At 35.1% G+C, this 20519-nt stretch overlaps 2 protein-coding genes across 3 annotated transcripts in view; one reads left to right on the plus strand and one right to left on the minus strand.

The window, feature by feature from the left end:
* The window catches only part of LOC148312943 (uncharacterized), an 87181-nt gene extending 81278 nt beyond the window's left edge, over positions 1-5903 (plus strand). For both annotated transcript variants that reach the window (XM_088270752.1, XM_088270744.1), the window contains exons 2-4: positions 2540-2716; positions 3461-3914; positions 5506-5903. In XM_088270752.1, coding sequence (XP_088126878.1) covers positions 2540-2716; positions 3461-3914; positions 5506-5543 — 669 coding nt within the window. In that variant the 3' untranslated portion in view covers positions 5544-5903. The remainder of the gene's footprint in view (positions 1-2539; positions 2717-3460; positions 3915-5505) is intronic.
* nudC (nuclear distribution C, dynein complex regulator) overlaps positions 1-18255 on the minus strand; it is a 120439-nt gene extending 102184 nt beyond the window's left edge. The window contains exons 1-4 of the mRNA XM_088270731.1: positions 18095-18255; positions 12371-12448; positions 9300-9522; positions 7441-7592 (exon numbers count right to left, since the gene is read on the minus strand). Coding sequence (XP_088126857.1) covers positions 7441-7592; positions 9300-9522; positions 12371-12448; positions 18095-18169 — 528 coding nt within the window. The 5' untranslated portion in view covers positions 18170-18255. The remainder of the gene's footprint in view (positions 1-7440; positions 7593-9299; positions 9523-12370; positions 12449-18094) is intronic.
* Between the last annotated feature and the right edge of the window lie 2264 nt (positions 18256-20519).

Genomic DNA, 20519 nt, shown 5'->3' on the forward strand with positions numbered 1-20519 from the left:
TTATTCTCGTTATGAGATGTTCCACTGTATATTCAAAATGTATTTTCGGAATTTAATAGCTATTTTTACGATTACAAGCAATTTCAATCACTGTGGAACGATCATCGTTCATGTAACAGAATTCAATGTATTTTTTCAAGCTCTCTCTCTCGAGAAAAAAAATGGTCAGGCAAATATCAAGGCCGGCTACATCCACACACTGAATATATAAATAATTATGTCAGCCTGTTGTCAAGGGTTTTTTTTAAATCGGGCATTCTTATAAAAAAAAAATTACGATTTAGAGGGTACTAACAAATGACTGGACAGAACAAAATTATATTCAATTAAAAATAATTTTAATATAATATAATTTTAAATAAAATTCAATCAATGTTTTTTTTATCTACAATGCATATTAATGAAAAAATAAATTTCGTTTGTTCAAAATCTAAAATCTAAAATTATTCACAGATCGCTACGAAAATTTTAAGACATCGTTGCATTCAAATACGCGTTTATTATAATATTGTGAAAGTAAAAAACCTTTTTTTTTACCAAATGGCATAGCCGTCTGTTGAACTCAACAGAAACGCGTACAATACTGAACATTGCTCATGGCGGACATCGCGCTTCTTGACAGAGAAGAAAAAAAATTCTTATTCAAACCCTTATCCGCCCCCGATGGTGCATACGGCACAGCATCATTTAAACGCAGTGTTATCTTGATTGTTAACACATAAAGGAAATGTGATCAGCCCTCCGCTGGGTAATATAAGAGTGAAAAAATCACTTTTATCTATTTGACCCTCTAAGAATCGAACCCGGGACCTCCAGTACGGTAGCCGAGCGTGCTGACCACTACACTACAGAGGCGGATATATATGTATATATATGTATGTATATATATATATATATATATATATGTATATATATATGTATATATATATATATATATATATATATATATATATATATATATATATATATATATATATATATATATATATATATATATATATATATATATATATATGTGTATATATGTGTGTGTGTGTAGTATTTTTACTTATTAATATGACAATGAATATTATGCAATTTTGAAGTATGAATGAAAAATGGCGTCATTAGCGTAATCGATTTCTTTCTTCGACAATCGAAAAATTTATTTAATTTGCATATCGAAAATGGAGGCAATACGGAACACAATTTACTCTCGTGATTCTAGTCCAGTTACAATAATTATTATTATGATGTATCGTAAAACGTATGTAAGAAAAAAACTACTATGGAAAATACATTACTAAAAAAAAAAATTAAAAACACTATACCATACCAGTAGTTTGGATAAATAAAAAAACACATAAATGATATGAAATTATGTAACTCATTTCCTAGTCCAAATAATTATTGAAAATATAACGTAACATTTGAAGAAATTAAATTAAATTAAATTATCCATAATAAAAAAAAAATAATAAGTCAGGTGTGTTGAGATGGTTTGGGCATGTGAATCGATTGAATGAAGAAAGAACGGTAAAACAAATTTATGAAACAAATGTAGAAATAGAGGCAGAGGAAGACTTGACACGATCAAGTATTCCAAAGGAATCTGATCAGGACTCGGAATAATCGGTGATAATGTATGAGGAGATGCATAAAAGGCAAAGATCGTTTGCAAAGACAGGTTGGTATGGCGTTTTATAATATCTGCCTACCTCTACGGCGAGCGACGTGATGGTTAGCTCGTTAGTTAGTAATAAATTATATGTAGGGACAAATATTTTTATATAATATAACCTCATGTGACATCTGTGGTCCACTCTGCAAACGTCATATCCAGAATTCGAACCAAAATAATATGGCAATACAATTTGGTAAAGATCATTCTGTTGAAGTTAATTTGCTCATTTGACCTATAAAACAAAGATACACTCCAAAAAAATACCATCTTTTCCCAGACGATATATGTACAGTATGCCTCATGACAATGCAGGAGGCTAATCCATCTTAAAAACAGGCCACAAGGCCTACGCCAAGAAGAAAAGATGGCAGACCAGTGGCCAGACATTTGTTTACATTTAAAAAATATAATGATGGAATTCGAATTCTGCACTGTCACAGATTGTATGTTATGCACCGCAGGTAAAGAGTTATTGGAGAGAAGTGTAGAAGGTTCCATGACGTTTGTAATAGAAAGGTGCCCATTTGTAATAAAGAGGTGGCTATTTGTAGTAAAATGTGTCCGGTTGTAGTCCCGTGGGTAGTGTCGCCCATTTGTAATAAAAAGGTGCCCATTTATAATAAAAAGGGGCCGTTTGTAATAGAGGGGTTTCCATTTGTAATGAAGAAGTGCCCGTTTGTTATAAAAAGGTGCCCATTGGCAATTAAAAAGGTACCCATTTGTAATTGAGAGGTGCCCATTTGAAATAGAGACGCGCCTATTTGTAATAGAGATATGCCCATTTGTAATAGAGATATGCCCATTTGTAATAGAGACGTGCCCATTTGTAACAAAGAGATGCCCATTTGTAATAGACATGCTCATTCGAATTTGCAGATGGAGAGCGTGGTGCGCTGGTCCATCCCGCGCCCCTCGCTGTCCGCCTCGAGCGGCGGCGGCAGCGTCAGCTCCGGCAGCTGCGCCGGCTCCCGGGGCGGGTGCCGCCTGCCCTGCCACTCGCGCGCCGGCGGCAAGCACTGCCGGCCGGGCTCCTCCAGCAACCGCAGCACGCACGTAAGTGGACCCGACTAACTAACTGTCTACCTATTCTAAAGGTGTTAAACAGGGCTGTGTAACGTCACCGCGGTTGTCTATGTATTGATCTTTTTCTACCCCTTATCCGAACCCAATAGTGCAAAGGGCACTGCAAAGTATTCAGTGTTGCTGTCTAATCTATACATTGATGAAAGGTTTAAATATTGAAGTTAAAAATGATCAATTTGACTCCTTTTGCCTGCAATGCTATGCTTCTTGCCATTAGTAGACAAGACCTGAAGGCTGGTGTAAATGTGTGCAAAGAAAGTAATTTGCTGATGAATGAGCAGCAAATCCAAAGTCATGGATTTTGAAAGGGATGAATGTAGATCCGAATATTTTCTAGGGATAGAAAGATTGATAATGATATAGAAAAGAGAGTGAATGGTGCACTGAAATTAGTAATGGAAAGCGAAAGCTAAACTGGCAGTGCAATAGCAGTAGGCAGTAGTAAATGGGGAAATTTTGGTAACGGGTAGATGTCTTCATCTGTCAATAGAGATTGAGTATATTTGGGAAGTAGGAATGGAAAGATTGATAATGATATAGAATAGAGACTGAATGCCATGGACAGAGTGAATGATACACTGATTCGTTTATAGCAATAGGCAGCAGTAGATGATTGAAAGTATGCTTTCAACAAATGGAAAGATTGATAAAAATCATTAAATATACGGAAATGTATTTATCTATTTCGATACTAATGTTTCTTTGTTTCTGCAGAGTGCTTCATCGGGATCACTCCTCCTGAGTGCGGCGAGCTTGGCCCAGGTCGGCGGTCATCATTCCCCGACGCGATTGGCAGAGACCTCTCCCACTCGCAACTACCACAATAACCTATCCGCATATGTCGCTTCCGCGGGCAGCGCCTCCATCTACGGCCAGGATAAAGAGTCTCAGTTGGAGTTGGCCACTGAGACTAACCACTCGGACCCCTTCTGGAACCACGTCCAGCTAACCTCATCCAAGGGCCAGAGGAAGGACTTGAAGGACGCAGAGTCCGTCGCGAGCTCCACCCACTTCACGGTCGTCAACGGGTTCACGAGGCACGGCCGGAGCGTCAAGAGCGAGAAGCAAATGTGGTGTTGCAAAAAGACTCATCAAATAACGGTGCTCGTCGTCACCATGACGGTTCTCTTCACTGCTGGCATTTTAGCGGCAATATGTTACATTGAAAGTGAGTATGCTTACATCACACGGCCCAAAAAACTTCTTCTCAATCGTTCTTCAAACGCACCTAAAAATTATTCTAAAAAAACCGTCCGACTACTACGCAAGGATTCTTTAAAGAATTTAACCGTTTTAGTGATGAGATTTTTTCTTATATGTATGCTAAAATTCCAAAAATGTCACATTTTATTTGATATGTACAAAATCAATATTATTTTTCTCAAATATTGACCGATTTTTATATTTCTTTCTCGTATCGGTGGAGAACATATTCAAGTACTCAAATAGCGGGATACTCAATGTGTAAATTCACAATAGCTATATATGGTGTAAGACGGTCGTGAGCCCTGTAAATCCTCAGACTCCCAAATTCTTCTTCATCCACATTGAAATGTGAAAAATAACTTTAACAGTAATGTAAAAAATAACTCCCAACTTGAGATAATCCAGATTTATGAACAAGTATTTCAACACACTCAAAATGTTGTTAGTTATTTATTTACTGGGCTATTTTTAAACAAAAAAGGACCCGGCACTCACTTCATGTTATGCTTTTTACTAAAAAAATATATATTCAAATATCATTTAAACATTTACTAAATAAATATATATATTCAAATATCATTCAAACATTCATTACAATGCCACATTTTATCATTTTGCCGAATGATATAAATAAAGATTGTAATTCTGTAAGCGCAAACAGTGCTTTGTCTAATTGATTTTGAATATAAAAATTACCCGTGAAAAAAGGTGCCGTTCCACCGCATTGCATGGATTTTTTTTTTAATTATCTAACGTCCAAGTTACTCTGAAATCTAGCTACGGCTTTTGCAACACCGCTTATCATGACCCTACTCAGGCTTTAACTATTTAAGTTTCATAGCCTATGCCTAGTCGTGAGTGGATTTACTCTTTGTGTTCAAAGTTACTATAATTTCATGTAATTCATGAGTGAAAATTCTAGGCAAAAACACTCGCTGCATTAACCTTTTAACCGCGTTAACTTTGTTCCTAAGAGACGCCCGTGCAAAAACGTTCAATGGGATTCATTGTGCTTTTTTGGTACTCTATAATACACTTGTGTCACATTATTCTTGAAATATATCGTAATATAAACAAATAAGATCGTAACATGAATAAATCAAAGCACGCATCGTGTGTCACTCTTACCCACTGGCGATGCGTAGCGTCGAGAGTGAGACAGATATAGGGCATGATCATGGCGCGGAATAATTACCGACCGCAAGAAAAATCAGGGATCTGTTCTTTTATTTATCCTTGTGATGTTACAAATTATTAGTCAGATATTTCAACAGATGTCATAAGGCCAAGGATTGACGTATTATTTTATCCAAAGTTCCACAACATGAAAAAATTTCTCTAAGTTGAACTGAGGTTCGAAACTTGGAGCAATGTAAAAACACATACGCTTATGTCAGCCGCGTATGGGGCATGTTTGTTAAAACACATACGGTTATGCGAGCCGCGTGGATCCGGTTAAATGGAAAAAAGCCCTGGTTATTTATATGTATACAGATTTATGTTTTCCATTTAACCAATTTGGCATTTATTAATGTATTTTGTTTTTTTTTCAGTGCGGCAGAGAAGAGACAGCGGATCGCGGTTTTCTTGAAGTGTTCAGTTCGGATACGGATGCGAGATGCTTTATCTAGTAAATTAAGAATCATTTTTCATCGTTCCAATTTAAAAAATAAAGTAAAAAATCATCTTCCATAATTTAAGATAGAAGAATACTAAACGAATCGACCAAAAAGAGCCGTTGGCTATATACATATATTGTAACAATAGCCGCATAATGTCCCATCCTTGGCGCTTAAACCCCGATACTAACCTATTTATATACTGTCTAGAGGAATGCATTCTGCTCAACCATTTATGCAAGTACTGTTTGTACGACACAGTGTGTTATAATCAATAATTTATGTAACTGTGATATATATGTATTTTGAAATTAAACAAAATATTAAAAATCTTTTCGACTACTTATTTTATGGTTAATTCGTTACAAGGATCCCGAGGACGTCTCAAGGACACCACTCAAAAATTTCGATTTCACATACGGTCTTTGAAAATGATGCGAATCGCATTGAAACACCTGTCACAATAGATTTTAAGAAAGAGTGGTATTAATCAAGTAAAACTTAAATTAAAAATGCACAAATTATTCTACAAATATAAATAAGTATAATTAAGAATGTGGGCCCGAAAAGGACCATTGTAGAGTGTAATTTGACACGGTACATTGCCCCTCAATAAAGAAACAAGTTTAGATTTCGAGGGTAGCTACCTTAGGAAATAATTTATAAATGCATAAAAGAAAATAATGTTATGACAGATTCAACGAAGGCATAGCGTAGTATGTTCCGGTACGAGAGCTGTTTTCCAACTGACAGCCTGAGACCACTACCGTCGCCTTTTATTTACGTCACGGCGGGCGGTACAGAAGGGTAAGAGTGGGGGAGTTGCCTTAGACAAAAATACACAAGTCTCTCTCAGTATGGCTTATATACGGAAACAATCCTTCATTAAATTGAGCAAGTAAACACTAAGGAACTAGCACAGGTATCAACCCGTCTCCGAGTAGTATAACCCAAAGAACTACAGAGCTACCGCTAAGTGCCAGTCTCTAGTGGTAAACACTTGGTATAAATGACGTAGTGATAGCTGACGTAGCGACACAACCACCTCGAAGGACAACTTGCGCGCTGCTAAAAGGAGATCGGCGGAAACACTATGAAGCCGCGTGTGCGTGTAAAGCAGCACTACACGCACGAACACACTGAGATACATAATTAAAAAATAGCTTTGTTTTAAAAACACTTAAGTGATTTTAAAACATAGTTATATTTTGATTATAAAATGGAAAAATCACAAAGTTATTGCTTCAAATATAAATTATACGCTGAAAAATGTTTGTGTGTTGGTGATTCTATCCCTAATTTTTTTACAATTTATGTATTTCTATCGTTGTAAATGAATCACTTATTAATTATAATACTATTATTTAATATGTAATTGTATTAAGATGGAATACATTCTGAGTCTGCATTTATTTCATTTTATATTGATACTGTCGTTGAAATATATATCACCGGCAAGGAAAAGTTAATACATATCATACTACATACTTGAGAGGATAATGAGTTTGTGGTGGTGTTTAGTAAGAACCTTTTCACACACGCATCAACAAAGATTTGCCGGAATAAGTGTACAAGCACGTTATATAGGAATGCCGGATTCAACAGCGGCCAGATAACCACTGTACCAGTATTCTCGATACGAAGTAGTCTTCTTCTCCGTCTTATTCCTCATTGCTGAGGGTTGTGACCCTTGCAGAAGCAATGACTCTTCTCCAGTTATCCCTTGACTGCGCTGCACGTAGCGCTCCAATCACCGAGGTGCCTGTTGCTGCCTTAATTTGATCGGTCCATCGTGCGGGGTATCTTCCTCTCCCTCTCTTTCCCTCCAGGCTACCGATCACAAAGTAGTATTTGTAAATAACCACTTACCTCGACTTCATCCAGAGTTTGAGTCCATTTGTAGTTGGGGAGATCGCACCCGTTGCCGGCATTGGGTTTCAGCTTGCCCTTCTCCTTGGGATCTTCCTCCTCCTCTTCGTCCATTTTGTTGACTGCGCTGGAGCTGCCCGACTGATCTTCTTCTGCGAAGCACAGAGGAGACACATTAAACCAACTAACTAACCATATTTTATTTTTAAATAATGTTTTACTAAGTAATTACCACTATTTCTTCAAATCTACTGTGACACGTGTTTCAATGCATTCCGTATAATTTTCAAACACTGTATGTGAAGCTAATTCTAAATTTTAGAGTTAAACGTTGAAGGTTGAAGAGGGGGTAGGAGCTGTTACTAATTTTTATTTTTATTTTTTATTTTTATTTCTTATCAGTGGGAACATAGACAAAAGGGGGAAGGTTTTAGTCATTGTCATATTGTTAACTATAGGTTTATTGTTTTTTTATATTTTTATGAATTTTTATTGTTTCAAAATGCTGCAGTTTTTGGCTTTTCGTATGAATTATTTTAGGATTTCTACATTATTGTGGTTGATTTGTGGTCATTTTCTATAAAATTATCTATTAAGTGGTGTCACAGTAGATTTTAAGAAATAGTGGTATTTATTGACTAAAACATTAATTAAAAATAGATAGATTTTACCACAAAGTGACTGCCGAATCAATTAATGAAAATAACCATCTTTTACCACTTTCGAAATTGTACAAGAATCACAAGAATTTTCACGAGAGACATCTATTGGTGAGATGAAGAAGCTTTTTTATTGAAAATTTGTGAAAGTTCTAATGATTCTTGTACAATCATCACTACCACATTCGTGGATCTCCTCTCATACACATAAAAAAAATAATAAAATTTTACACAAATAAAAGAAACAAAGAAAAAAAACAGAGAATGCAATGGTAAGGCATATTGTGATACGAGTAATTCCTCAATTTATGTGTTCAATTTTTAAAAAATCTCCATAAAGTCAATAAATAATAAAACAAAGTATAGGCAAACAGTAAAGGTATAGACAGACGCTGTGGCGTAGCTGGGTCAACGCTTGACTGCAAAACTGGCGTAGCGGGTTCGATTTCCAAGAGGGAAATTAATTCAAGATTCAATTGGTCTGGGTATTTGTGATGTATTTTATCACATTTACCTTCCCTAGCCTTAATATCCTACCGTAGTTGGGTAGACGCTTGACTGCGAAACTGGCGTCGCGGGTTCAATTCCCGCCAAGTGCAAAATAAATCCAAGAAAAAAATATTTTGAATTGGTCCGGGTATTTGTGATGTATTTTTCATATTTACCTTCCCTATCCTTGATATGTCCACCTCCATAGTGTAATGGTCAGCACGCTCGGCTACCATTCTGGAGGTCCCGGGTTCGATTCCCAAGGGGGGTAAAATAAATATAAGTGATTTTTTCACTGTAATACATATTTATTCAATACATATTACCCTGGACTGGTACCTGAAGCGTAGGGCTGATCACCTTTCCGATCCTTCATGTGTAAACGATCAAGATATCGAGACAAGTGCCCTATGCACCATTGGGTGCAGATAAGGGTTTAAAAATAAAAATAAATCCTTGATATCCTACCTGCAGACAAGCTTCTAATAGGGGCTTTGCGGGTTATTCCTTTTTTTATAAAAATAAAAGAGATATTCAAATCATTGTTCACAAATTTAGGTTTTTCTAGTTCAGAGGGAAGTTTCCACAAGTGGAGAAACGCAGATTTGTGAACAAGGCTTCGAACACACTCAAAATATTGTGACTCATTTCACTGGCTGATGTGTATCAACAACAAACAACAAAAAACGTAGTAAAATGTCAATAATTCACCTTCAATTTTATGCTTCTGCTCTTCAATGTCATGTTCCAGCAATTCGGCCTCTGCGTCCGTCAGTTCGGTGATCTCCGCATGAGAATTCGCAACTTCCTGTTCCTTTTTCTTCTTTTCCGCTAGTTTCTGCCTCCGTTTTTCAGCGTTTTCCTTTTCCTGCTTTTTAGATTCAAATTGGGCCTTCGACAGCTCTTCCTGTCTCCGGAATGCGTTCATCACCATCTAGAAAAATGAGAACTCTTCAATTCACAAGGACGAGTCTCAGACTATGCCAAATCAAAATCAGTAAACCTCTATATGACAAATCAAACTCAGTAAAACCTCTATATGCCAAATCAAAATCAGTAAAACCTCTATATGCCAAATCAAAATCAGTAAAACCTCTATATAACAGACTTATTAGGGGGAGGGGGTATCCGTTAGAGGCCGAATGTCCGTTAAATAAAAAAGGTTTAAAATAAATTAATATATTTTTTTAAAACATGAACTAATATATTTCTTCTAACCTTTATCCGCACCCCAATGGTGCAAAAGGTACTGAATCATATAAACGCAGTGTTATCTTGATCATTAACACATGAAGGAAAGGTGATCAGCCCTCGCTTCATGTACCAGTCCAGGGTAATATTGATTAAATGCAAGGTTGAAAAAATCATTTATATTTATTTGAATCCCCCCCCCTCCCTGAGAATGGAACCCGGCACCTCCAAAACGGTTGCCGAGCATGCTGACCATTACACTACGGAGGTGGACTCTGTATTTAGATATAAATAAACAATACACAACACAAACAAAATTGTATTTATCGTCTTCGGACACTCGTCGTGAAGTGATGTTGCTGTTTGATATCGGCGCGCTTGCTTTCGGTAATCCTGCTTTAAAAAGCAATGATTACCGAAAGATTATTATCGAATTACTTTCACTCTTGTAGTTTATAAAAATTACATTAAAACATGATGATTTAAATGTAAAAATAAAACACTAATTTAACACCGCTTTTAACCTATCCAGGAGTATGGCTATACATGGTCATCCAGACAAAACTTTCCTCAAAGGAGTATGGGTGTACATGAAGTAAAGCCCGTTGATATTAATTTCTAAAACAGTACTTATACTGCCATCTGTGGTTGTTTTAAGATACTAAAACCACATTTTTCTGTTTTACCCATGACATTTCACTTAAAGCAAAGTTTGTGTGACGTCATCGTAATGACGCTGTCAAAAAAAACCCACGAAATAAAACATGGATAATTCTGAAATATATCATGTTTACTGGTGTAAATATTTTTTTAATTCACGAAAATATGTTGTTTATAGAATTTATTGACTATGATATAAAGTAAACATAAAAATACTCCCTAGATACATTTTTACCCGCAGAAATTCACTCATGGACAGGCTAAAGTTTGTTAGAGATGTTCTCATCAATGGGTGAAAATTAACTCATTTCGGACGGGTGTTTTTTATGCCTGCGTATAGCTGGCGACTGGATTTGATAATTGTGGTATATGTAGTATATTTTCACCGGTTAATGAAAACATCCGTAGATCTTATTCAGATATTTGTGTTTTATTTTTATATTGCAAATTTGTCTACGATGAATGAAATAAAATAAAATAAACCTGTAGCAGCGTGGAGTCAAGTCACAGACTGCTGAGTCGGATGTCCGTGACAATTACAGTTGACCGCGACTGGACCCAATTACCAATAAACATCTGTGTATTATCTTCTTGATGATAGTTTTAACCATTAAGTGCTGAGATTTTTTCTTATATGTATGCTAAAATTGCTGAAGACTATTACGAAAATGGTGTTTACAAAATGGACAATGTTTTTTCTCAAATATTGAGTGATTTAAATATTTCTTTCAGGTGATTGTGGAGAACATATAAAACTAATCAAATAAAACAGCATTTCGTAATAAACATACCTACATATGTTTAAAAATAAATTCGATACAACAAAAAAACAGAAGATTTTCTTTCATAAGAATGTGTCGTGTGAAATTGGCTCGTCTTCGGAGTTTTCACAATTGATTTGTTTAAGAAAATTTTTGATTTCGTTGTCACTATCACGACTTTGAGTACAGCAATAGCTTTCAACATCACTATCGTACGAATCTGACATTGTAAGGCCGAAAACAATATGTTATTCCAAAAAACATATTACTATTTTTCACTAGAAATTAGTTAATCTTTTTCATTTGTGAATATCATTGGCAAACTTTATAAACGCACACACTGCGATACAATCTCCCAGCTCGACCCCCAAAATACACAGCCGTCATTGTCTATATATCAAAAGTCCACACTTTTAGCAAAACATACCAGAGTCGATATATAATGATTCTCAGCACTCCAACAGTAAAACTCGATTCATTAGGAATGGGATGGGAATAGTATGGGGTTCGTCCCTAAAACTATCTCGTGTCAGTCGTCTTTTGTCACTGAGGTCAGGTCTGCAATACTGCTCACTCCGTGACGAACAGAATCCAAGTCTGTGAAACGTGGCGTTTCCGCAAAATACTGGAATTATCATGGACTGGCCGGATATCGAATGAGGCTATTCGTTGCGCAGAACATCCTTCTTTTTTTTCAATCGTTCATTTGGTGCAACAATGGCGTAATTACACTTTTAGAAATATTACAAGAGATGCCATTCAGATGGTGCCATTTTACACAATTCTACAATGACGCTCGCGCCATCTCGCAGCATTTCACCGCAAAATCAATTCTGTGCGTGTTTCTACCGATGTAAATAGTCTTTCCGCACATTTTGACATGTTTAACTTGTTTTTTAAAAAAGTGTATTTATGTCATAGTTGCACCAAATGAGCAAAATGTAAACCCTAATCTAAAGTAATTCCTTCCCTGAACCATAATCCACAAGGTGGAAGATGGTGAGGAGTTGGAGGAAGGATGTCGCGGCTGTGGAATGCCAGGAGCTGCCCAGCAGCTGTTCCAAGAGACAGTGACCAGTGCGGGGCCATGGGAGATGCCAACGTCTGAATACAGACAAGGCACCGAAAGAGGAAGTATTAGATAAACATCCTTAAATGTTCTTTAATTACCTCTTCCCACGCGCCAGTTTCCCCTCCAGTAAAAAAGTCCGTTTTCCTTCCCAAGAAACTGACAACTGTGTCTAGAAGCTGAAAACACATTTCATTGCGAGAATTAATTTTTGAATTTAAACAACACAGTAGAGGCAAGCAATTGTTCAACCACCAAAAAGCCCAAAAGGTTAGTTTCTAGAAAATTTTCTGCCGGCACATATATAAACTTTATACAATAAAACTCAAACTTTGTTTTTCACCATTTTTATTTTTGGTACCTTTTTCTTGTCAGCTTCAAAGATGGAAACGTACTAAGCTTGATACAGATTCCGCTTTCTATATAGGTAAGACAACGCATAATTTTAACACATTTCGGACTTGTGTTTTTTACGCCTGCGGACCGCTGGCGACGGGATTTGATAATTATGTACATTTGGATAAGACTTTAACAAAGAGATTGGTACATAATATTCATATAAAAACATTAAATATGTTATTCCTTATTTTCTGACTTTGAAAAGCGGCCGGCGCAGATGGTAAAAATACCCTTCCCATCCTTAAGCATCAATCTATAAAACGGGTAAAAATACCTTTTCCGTCCATAGTGTGTTAACATTAGAATAAAAGAACATATTGTAGTCATGAGAAAGTGACTGAATGCATTTTTTTACAAAAACGTGATCATTGACTATTTGATATCTTACTAGCTTAATATTGCCCTGAAAAAATCCTAAAGGATTTTAAACTTGGAAGTATAATATATTGACTTGTTAAAAATGACTAACTGCATTGACGTTTATTTTCTTGCCAAGCAAAGTGATTTGAATGGCCCTCCTGAACATTTTACGTTTTAATAACCAAGTAAATTTAAGTACCGTGGAACGGGGTTACTTGGTTGATGTGTTACTTGAGCCCAGTGCAAAAAGAATATTTAGATTGTGGTATCGATCAAAGTATTGTGACAAGTGTCGCCTGTCAGGGAAACAATGAATAATGTTCATTATAGTAGACCAAATACACAATTTAAAAAAAAATTGTACTGGGCTCAAGTAACACATCAATGTTCAAGTAGCCCTGTTCTACAGTAACCTAATGATATGAAATATTTTTCCTATTCCTAGAAATAATGATGACAAAAATTCCATATCTCCATCCCCTCTCACTTCAAACCCTCCTCAATTACTCACTTCTTTATCCAGCCTAGTAAAAAAACAAAGTTCAAGTTTCACTTCATAAATATTATTAATATTTATAGCATTCATGTTGTGGTTAGTCATTATCACTTTATCTACAAAACTGTTAGACGTTTTAGTATATAACCAGTCGCCGAAATTTTAATCTACCGGTTTCGAGATGTACCCGTCTCTTCGTCAGGACAATCACTACACCAGAGTGCAAACAACTCTACACGTCACTACCATAAACACACTTACAAATACACAAATACTAATAACTTGCGTTTTTGGACGATCTGAGGCCCAATATGCACTAAGGACTACAGAACATCCTTAGTGCATATTGTTCCGCAATCCTTAGTGCATGTTGGTCCTTGGGTCGACCAAAAACGCATGTTATTAATATTTTGCATAGTTTTAAGTGTGTAAAAAGTGCTATTTAGTGACGTGTAATTCTGTTTGCATGCTAGTGTAGTGACTGCCCTGACGAAGAGACGGGTACGTCTCGAAAACGGTAGGCTAAAATCCCGGTGAGCTGTTATATACTAAGATTATTTTATAAGAATTACCAATTGGTTAGTGCTAGAAAGCTAATACTAAGTTAAGGTTGAAATGTGTGAAGACAATGTCCTATATTTGGGTGTAAGGAATTGTAGGAAGTCGCAGGAGTTAAAGGAAATTCAGTCATTGGTTCCAAAGGAAAGCATTTTGTAAATGGTTTATAAAGATAACTCAGCATAGATGATGAAGTAAACTGACCAGATCTCAATCCAGCCCAAGCGTAACTCCGGTGAGGAGTTTGTATTGCGTTGACAAGCCAAATTTGTATTCTGTCACATCGATATTGATTTTTCGGGTCAAATATATTGGTGTATTTGTTTTTATTGACTAACGCAAGAGATATTATTTATTGATTCGGCATTAACTGTGTGGAATGACATGTCCATTATTATTTTTTAAATTAAACAAATGAATATACCACTTTAATGAGTTTTATTTATATATGCGACTTGTTTCGAAACTACTTAGTTTTAATTTGTACCAGAAGATGAAAACATCTGTAAGTTTTCGAAACTAGTCGTGGATATAAATAAAAGTCATTAAAGTGGTATATTCAAGTGTTTAATTTAAAAAAAAATAACCCAAGAGATGTTTGAACAGTCATGTTTTTGAGAATTTCTTCAAAAAAGTTCAGATGAGAATATGGAAGTCACGGCATTAACAGAGCCTAGGATCTGTCATCAGCTGGTTTTACTAGATACATTTTTCATTTATTGATTCGGCAATCACTCTGTGGTAATATTTAGCCATTTTTAATTTACATCTTACATGGTAAATACCACTATTTTTTAAAATCTATGGTGTCACGTGTTTCATAAGGTGTTTGAAAATGATGCGGAATGCATTGAAACACATCACAATAGATTTCAAGAGTGGTATTTACCAAGTACGACATAAATTTAAAATGGATTATTTTTTATTCAATAAAATGTTGTCATTTGCAACACAACAAAATTTAAATAATGTGGTTTTCTATCATGGGTAGAATGGTGAATATTGCACACAGTGTATAAAGTGATTACAGACTTCTATATTGTAATCTTAATACAATTCTTCATCTATGCTGAATTAGCAATTAGGTCATGATAAAAATATAACTACTAAGCGCAGTACAAGCCTGAACATGTGATTGAAGATAAAACACACGTTTGTGCTGACCAGTTATTACATGGAGGTTTCTCCTTACCAGTAATAGTAATTAAAAATACATTGGTACGTAATAAAATATATAAGAAAGTACAGCCTAAAAAAATAGCTAACATATCGCTCACTCCTTTCAACAACGTCATATATAAAAAATCTTCAATTTTCAGCTGTGCTTATTTTCGGAATGCCCGAAAAATGTACTATATCCCAGTAAAAGCGGCATATATTTTTAACTTAATATTTACCCGCTACAGGGCAAAAAGTGTTGTTTTTGCATTTTGAAGAAAAGGTATTGTTTAATTATTTTTTTTATTTATACTAGATATTTTTCAAATGGTGAAAAAACATTCAGGTTTTACCTAAAAAGATCTGATGCACAAGAAAAAGTTTCCATTCCTTATTTCTCTATTCGAACATCTATCATACATCGTTCCGCTCATTCTTCTGAAGGGTAGGTAGCCTTTCGACTGCATTCAGTCTGTTTTCATCCTTCTATTAATATATTAGGAGCTAGAAATATGCAATACGCAACTAAATTTGTGCACTGATTGGCTCCAACGGGCATAACCATTGGCAAATAAAAAATGTATTAAAAAAGAACTCCACCAACAAGACACACAAGGTAACTTGGTGGGTTTCTGCAACAAAAAATGTTCTAAATATGTAAAAATTGTGATTTAAATAAATGTATACAAATGAAATAAAAAACATTATTTTATGCTATATATTGTATGTAATATATACACTTGGGCCTCGTATAACACGGTTTTATATAACACGGATGCATAAATTGTGGCATATTTTTTTTGTATACACATGTATTGTACATGCATTTTATAACACGGTGTCAGAATAATAAATGAATCAAATAATATGTTTGTTATTAAAAAAATAAAGTACATACGAGGGCCGACCCAAAAGTAACAATAAAAAGTAAATTTTACACACTTAATTAAATGATTTTTTTTTGAAAATTTACACACTTATGTACCATGCTATGAGCGGAAAATAAAAAAAATTGGTTAAAAACGGTAATGTTTGGAAGTTTTTTTGACGTGTTTAGTCTCCCGATTTTTACGTTTCGGCGAAATTTTGACGTAAACAAATGGAACAGCGCGCAAACATTAAATTCTGCTTCCTGCTAGGCAAATCACCTCAAGAAACACTGAAACTGCTTCAAATGCAAACTGCAAATTCAAGCTTTTAGAGCATCCTCCTTACTCTCCAGATCTTGCTCCTTGTGATTTTTTTCTTTTTCCTAGGATGAAAAGGCGATTTCAGAAGGAGATTTCAAACAATTCAAGAAGTTCAAGAAGAGTCACTCAAAGCTTTGAAATCAATCAGTATTTCAGAGTTTTTTACTTGTTTTGGGCAGTGGGAAAAACGCTGGAACAAGTGCATTGCGTGTAATGGACAGTATTTTGAGGGTCAGTAAAGGTTTTTAATAATTTTTTTTTTTTTTTTTTTAAAAGTTGTTTTTAAAAAATCGCTGAAACGTGAAAATCGGGAGACTAAAAACGTCAAAAAAACTTCCAAACATTACCGTTTTTAACCAATTTTTTTTTATTTTTCGGCTCATAACATGGTACAAAAGTGTGTAAATTTTAAAAAAAAAATAGTTTAATTAAGAGAGTAAAATTTACTTTTTATTGTTACTTTTGGGTCGGCCCTCGTATTCATATAAACTATCTTAGGTTTTTTTTTTGGAACGCCAGGCCTAATTTTGTATGAACTTCAAACCTTGTATAACACGGGTTTTCGTGGAACTAAACTATATAATTTATTATTAGATTAAAACCAATATTTTTAGCTTTTCCACTTTTTTATTTGACCAGCGACCGGGTTTTGTCGTTACCGACATCATCAGATGATGTCGGTAACGACGAAACCCGGTCGCTGGTCAAATAAAAAAGTGGAAAAGCTAAAAATATTGGTTTTAATCTAATAATAAATTAAAAATGCAAATCCATCACGAAGTGTCAGTGGATAATATAAATCTATTAAACCATATAACCTACCAGGCCCGAGTGTATTTATATTATATCCTGTATATTGGAACGTGAAATAATCTATGTATTAAAAAATGTGATGAATTATATCAAGAGCATATATGAACACTTTCCTTGAAATTTCTAAACCATACCACGCTGCCTGGAATAAACACATTTGGGGAAAAGGCCTTAGATAAAATGTTACAGCTAAAAGCGCAATTGGTTAGTGCGTGTGCTGATCACTTCTACCGCCATTGTATGGGACAAAGATGGTAATCAAAATTAAATTAAGTTAAAAACATCCTCATGTTTATCATGGTTTCTCGGATACACTGTCAATGTACAATTTAATTTGATATTTCAAGTCTCATTTTATGGCGGAAGAATCTCTTGTTAGGTGAGTGGTAAATTACATGAACATATGGTGATCAATTGAATTATATTATCGAGAAGAGAAAATGGTAGATAACCTTGCTAGCTGCTATACTGTAATGAGTAAATAGCTGGTTTGGGGTCATTAAACATTCAATTTAAGCGAAAGGGAATAAGCTATAAAAAATATATTCCAAAGATAAAATAATGAGGGTGGGAATACTACCTTAGAATCAATAATTATCTAAAAAACAAAACAATAACGAAATTTCTTCGTCAGTTTAAAACAATTAATTATGTGTAGAATATGGTGCGAAATGCACGCAGTATTTTATTATATCACAATTATTTTTCAAGATAATATAAATATATATTTTTCATCACATGTGTATTTTGAATAATTGTTTTTTGCACAAATTAATAGTCATGGTAACCAAAAAGGTTATACTATCCAAGAAGTTTTGAATTATTATCATAAGAAATAATGTGACTCTTACTTCTTTCACCCCGCCAGGATGCTGCTGAGCTAATGCGAGCAGCATCGCGTCAAATCTTTCCGGATCTTCAGACATTTTATTGTGTATTAAATAATTGCGAAGTATAAAATCAAATTGCACCGAAAACTAACACGCACCGGCACTGACGTTTAGCACTCAACAGAAAATCGAATTCCTGATTTTGTATTTCTGCGCAGATAAAGAGCTACTCGAGAGATCGCGAACGTTCTATGTTCGAAAATGCTCTCCATTGTTTATTAGTGTAAATAAATCGGGGTAAGATGTTATATAAAATAAACCTAAAATATGGTTTATTTTAAATTCAGGCATAAACCAAATATTTATATACTATTTCGGTTTTAAGTTTGTAATGTATTGATTGAAATTGAAATACAACTTGTTTCAAAGTGGGTTCTTGAAAAATATAAAATTTTGTAATGAGTGTATGTGTGTTATAAATTTCTTTTTCTTCGTGGGTTACAATCTATGTGATGATTGGTTTGTTTTTTTTTTTTTATGGTCAGTCTCCGCCTTCCATTATCCTCCGCTCGTCTCTTCAACTCGTACACGCTACAGCGCTTGTCGGAGATAGTATGATCAATGTAGTTTAAGCGGGGTCGTCCTTTCAGTTTGTACCTTCGCAATCAAAAAAATCAGACTGAGATGCATTATATTATGGCCTTTTCATTTGACTCGCTGATGTGTTATTTTCATCTAGCCTCCCTAGCTTTGCTTGAAACCTCGTTGTTTTCCACATGTTCCGACCGATGAATTGTCAACATGCGACTGTAACACCACATCTCAAACGCCTCCAGCCGCCTTCCTTCTGCGTGCCCAAAGTCCAGGTTTCGTTTCCATACAACATAATGCTTCAGATTAGAGTTTGAATTTAGGATTTTCTTGTTTTCAAACATAAGCATAATTTCTTCATAAGTGTTGGTTTTCAGTAATTATTTACCTCGAGATTAGTGGTATATATTTATATATACAGTATTGCAAGAAAGAAACACCTATTATTTTTAAAAATTATAAATTTTTATTTACTTTATTTAAGTACATATTTTACAAAAACAATATTAATATCAAGTTCATATGCAAGTTCATTTTCGAAAATATTAGTATTGAATAATATTTTTTCGAGTACCTACTATAAAAATATTTAAAAATAATCAACAAAGCGTACTAATTTAAAACAATAATTCACATTAACCTAGACGAAAACTGCTTAAAATACATAATTACAGGAATAACTTAATATTTTTTAGCGAATGTCGGTGCTATATTTATTGCCTTCATAGTTTTCTTTTCTCAGGCAACATTAAACAATATGTAGTATGTGACAGAATATATACTCGTACATGTATATATATATATATATATATATATATATATATATATATATATATATATATATATATATATATATATATATATATATATATATATATATATATATATATATATATATATATATATATATATATATATATATATATATATATATATACATATATGTGTAAATATATATAAAACACACTATGTAGTATATTAGAGCTATATTTAAGCAGGTACAAAATTACTATACTATTTATCTAGATAATACAAAGGAAGAAGAGCGATGCCCTAGAGACTGGGTAAATGGGGAGATTACCGTGTTACATAAGAAGGGTGATCCACTCAACTGTGACAACTACCGCGGCATTACGCTACTCAGCGTACCTGGGAAGGTGCTTGCCTACGTGATCTTGCAGAGAATCCGAGCCCCCATTATGCAGGTGCTCAGAGAAAACCAGGCAGGGTTTCTGCCTGGCAGGTCCTGTGCGGATCAAATCCATAATATTCGCCACATTCTACAGCAGAGCCAGGAATTTAACAGTTCTCTGGCGATGTGTTTTGTAGACTATGAGAAAGCGTTTGATAGTCCGCACAGGCCCACACTCTGGAAAGTACTGGAAGCTTATGGGGTGCCTGCGAAATTAGTGGAGCTAATTAAGTCCCTTCACCTCAATAGTGAATGCCGAATGAGAGTTGACGATGTTGTCACGGATTGGTTTGGGGTCTCTACCGGAGTCAGACAAGGCTGCGTCCTTGCACCGTTTCTCTTCATCATCCTCATGGATTTCATTCTTCGAAAGTCATTACCATCTGACCGAGGTATATCCATCTCCCCCTCCCGGAAACTCTGCGACCTAGAGTACGCAGATGATGCTGTTTTAATTGATGACTCCGTCGAGGGTCTTCAATTGATCGTCGACAGGGTAAATAGGTACTCTACGCACATGGGGCTTACAATAAATGTTGCAAAAACCCATGTGTTGTGCAACAGCTCATGCCTAGATGCCCAACAACCCTTGACGTTGAGTAACCAGCGCATCGAAAGGGTCGAGAGTTTCAAGTACTTGGGAGTGTACGCGACTGAAAATGG

This window comes from Brachycentrus maculatus, unplaced genomic scaffold (assembly GCF_059751285.1).
Source record: "Brachycentrus maculatus isolate JH-2025_06_01 unplaced genomic scaffold, ASM5975128v1 h1tg000028l, whole genome shotgun sequence".
Taxonomy (NCBI): domain Eukaryota; kingdom Metazoa; phylum Arthropoda; class Insecta; order Trichoptera; family Brachycentridae; genus Brachycentrus; species Brachycentrus maculatus.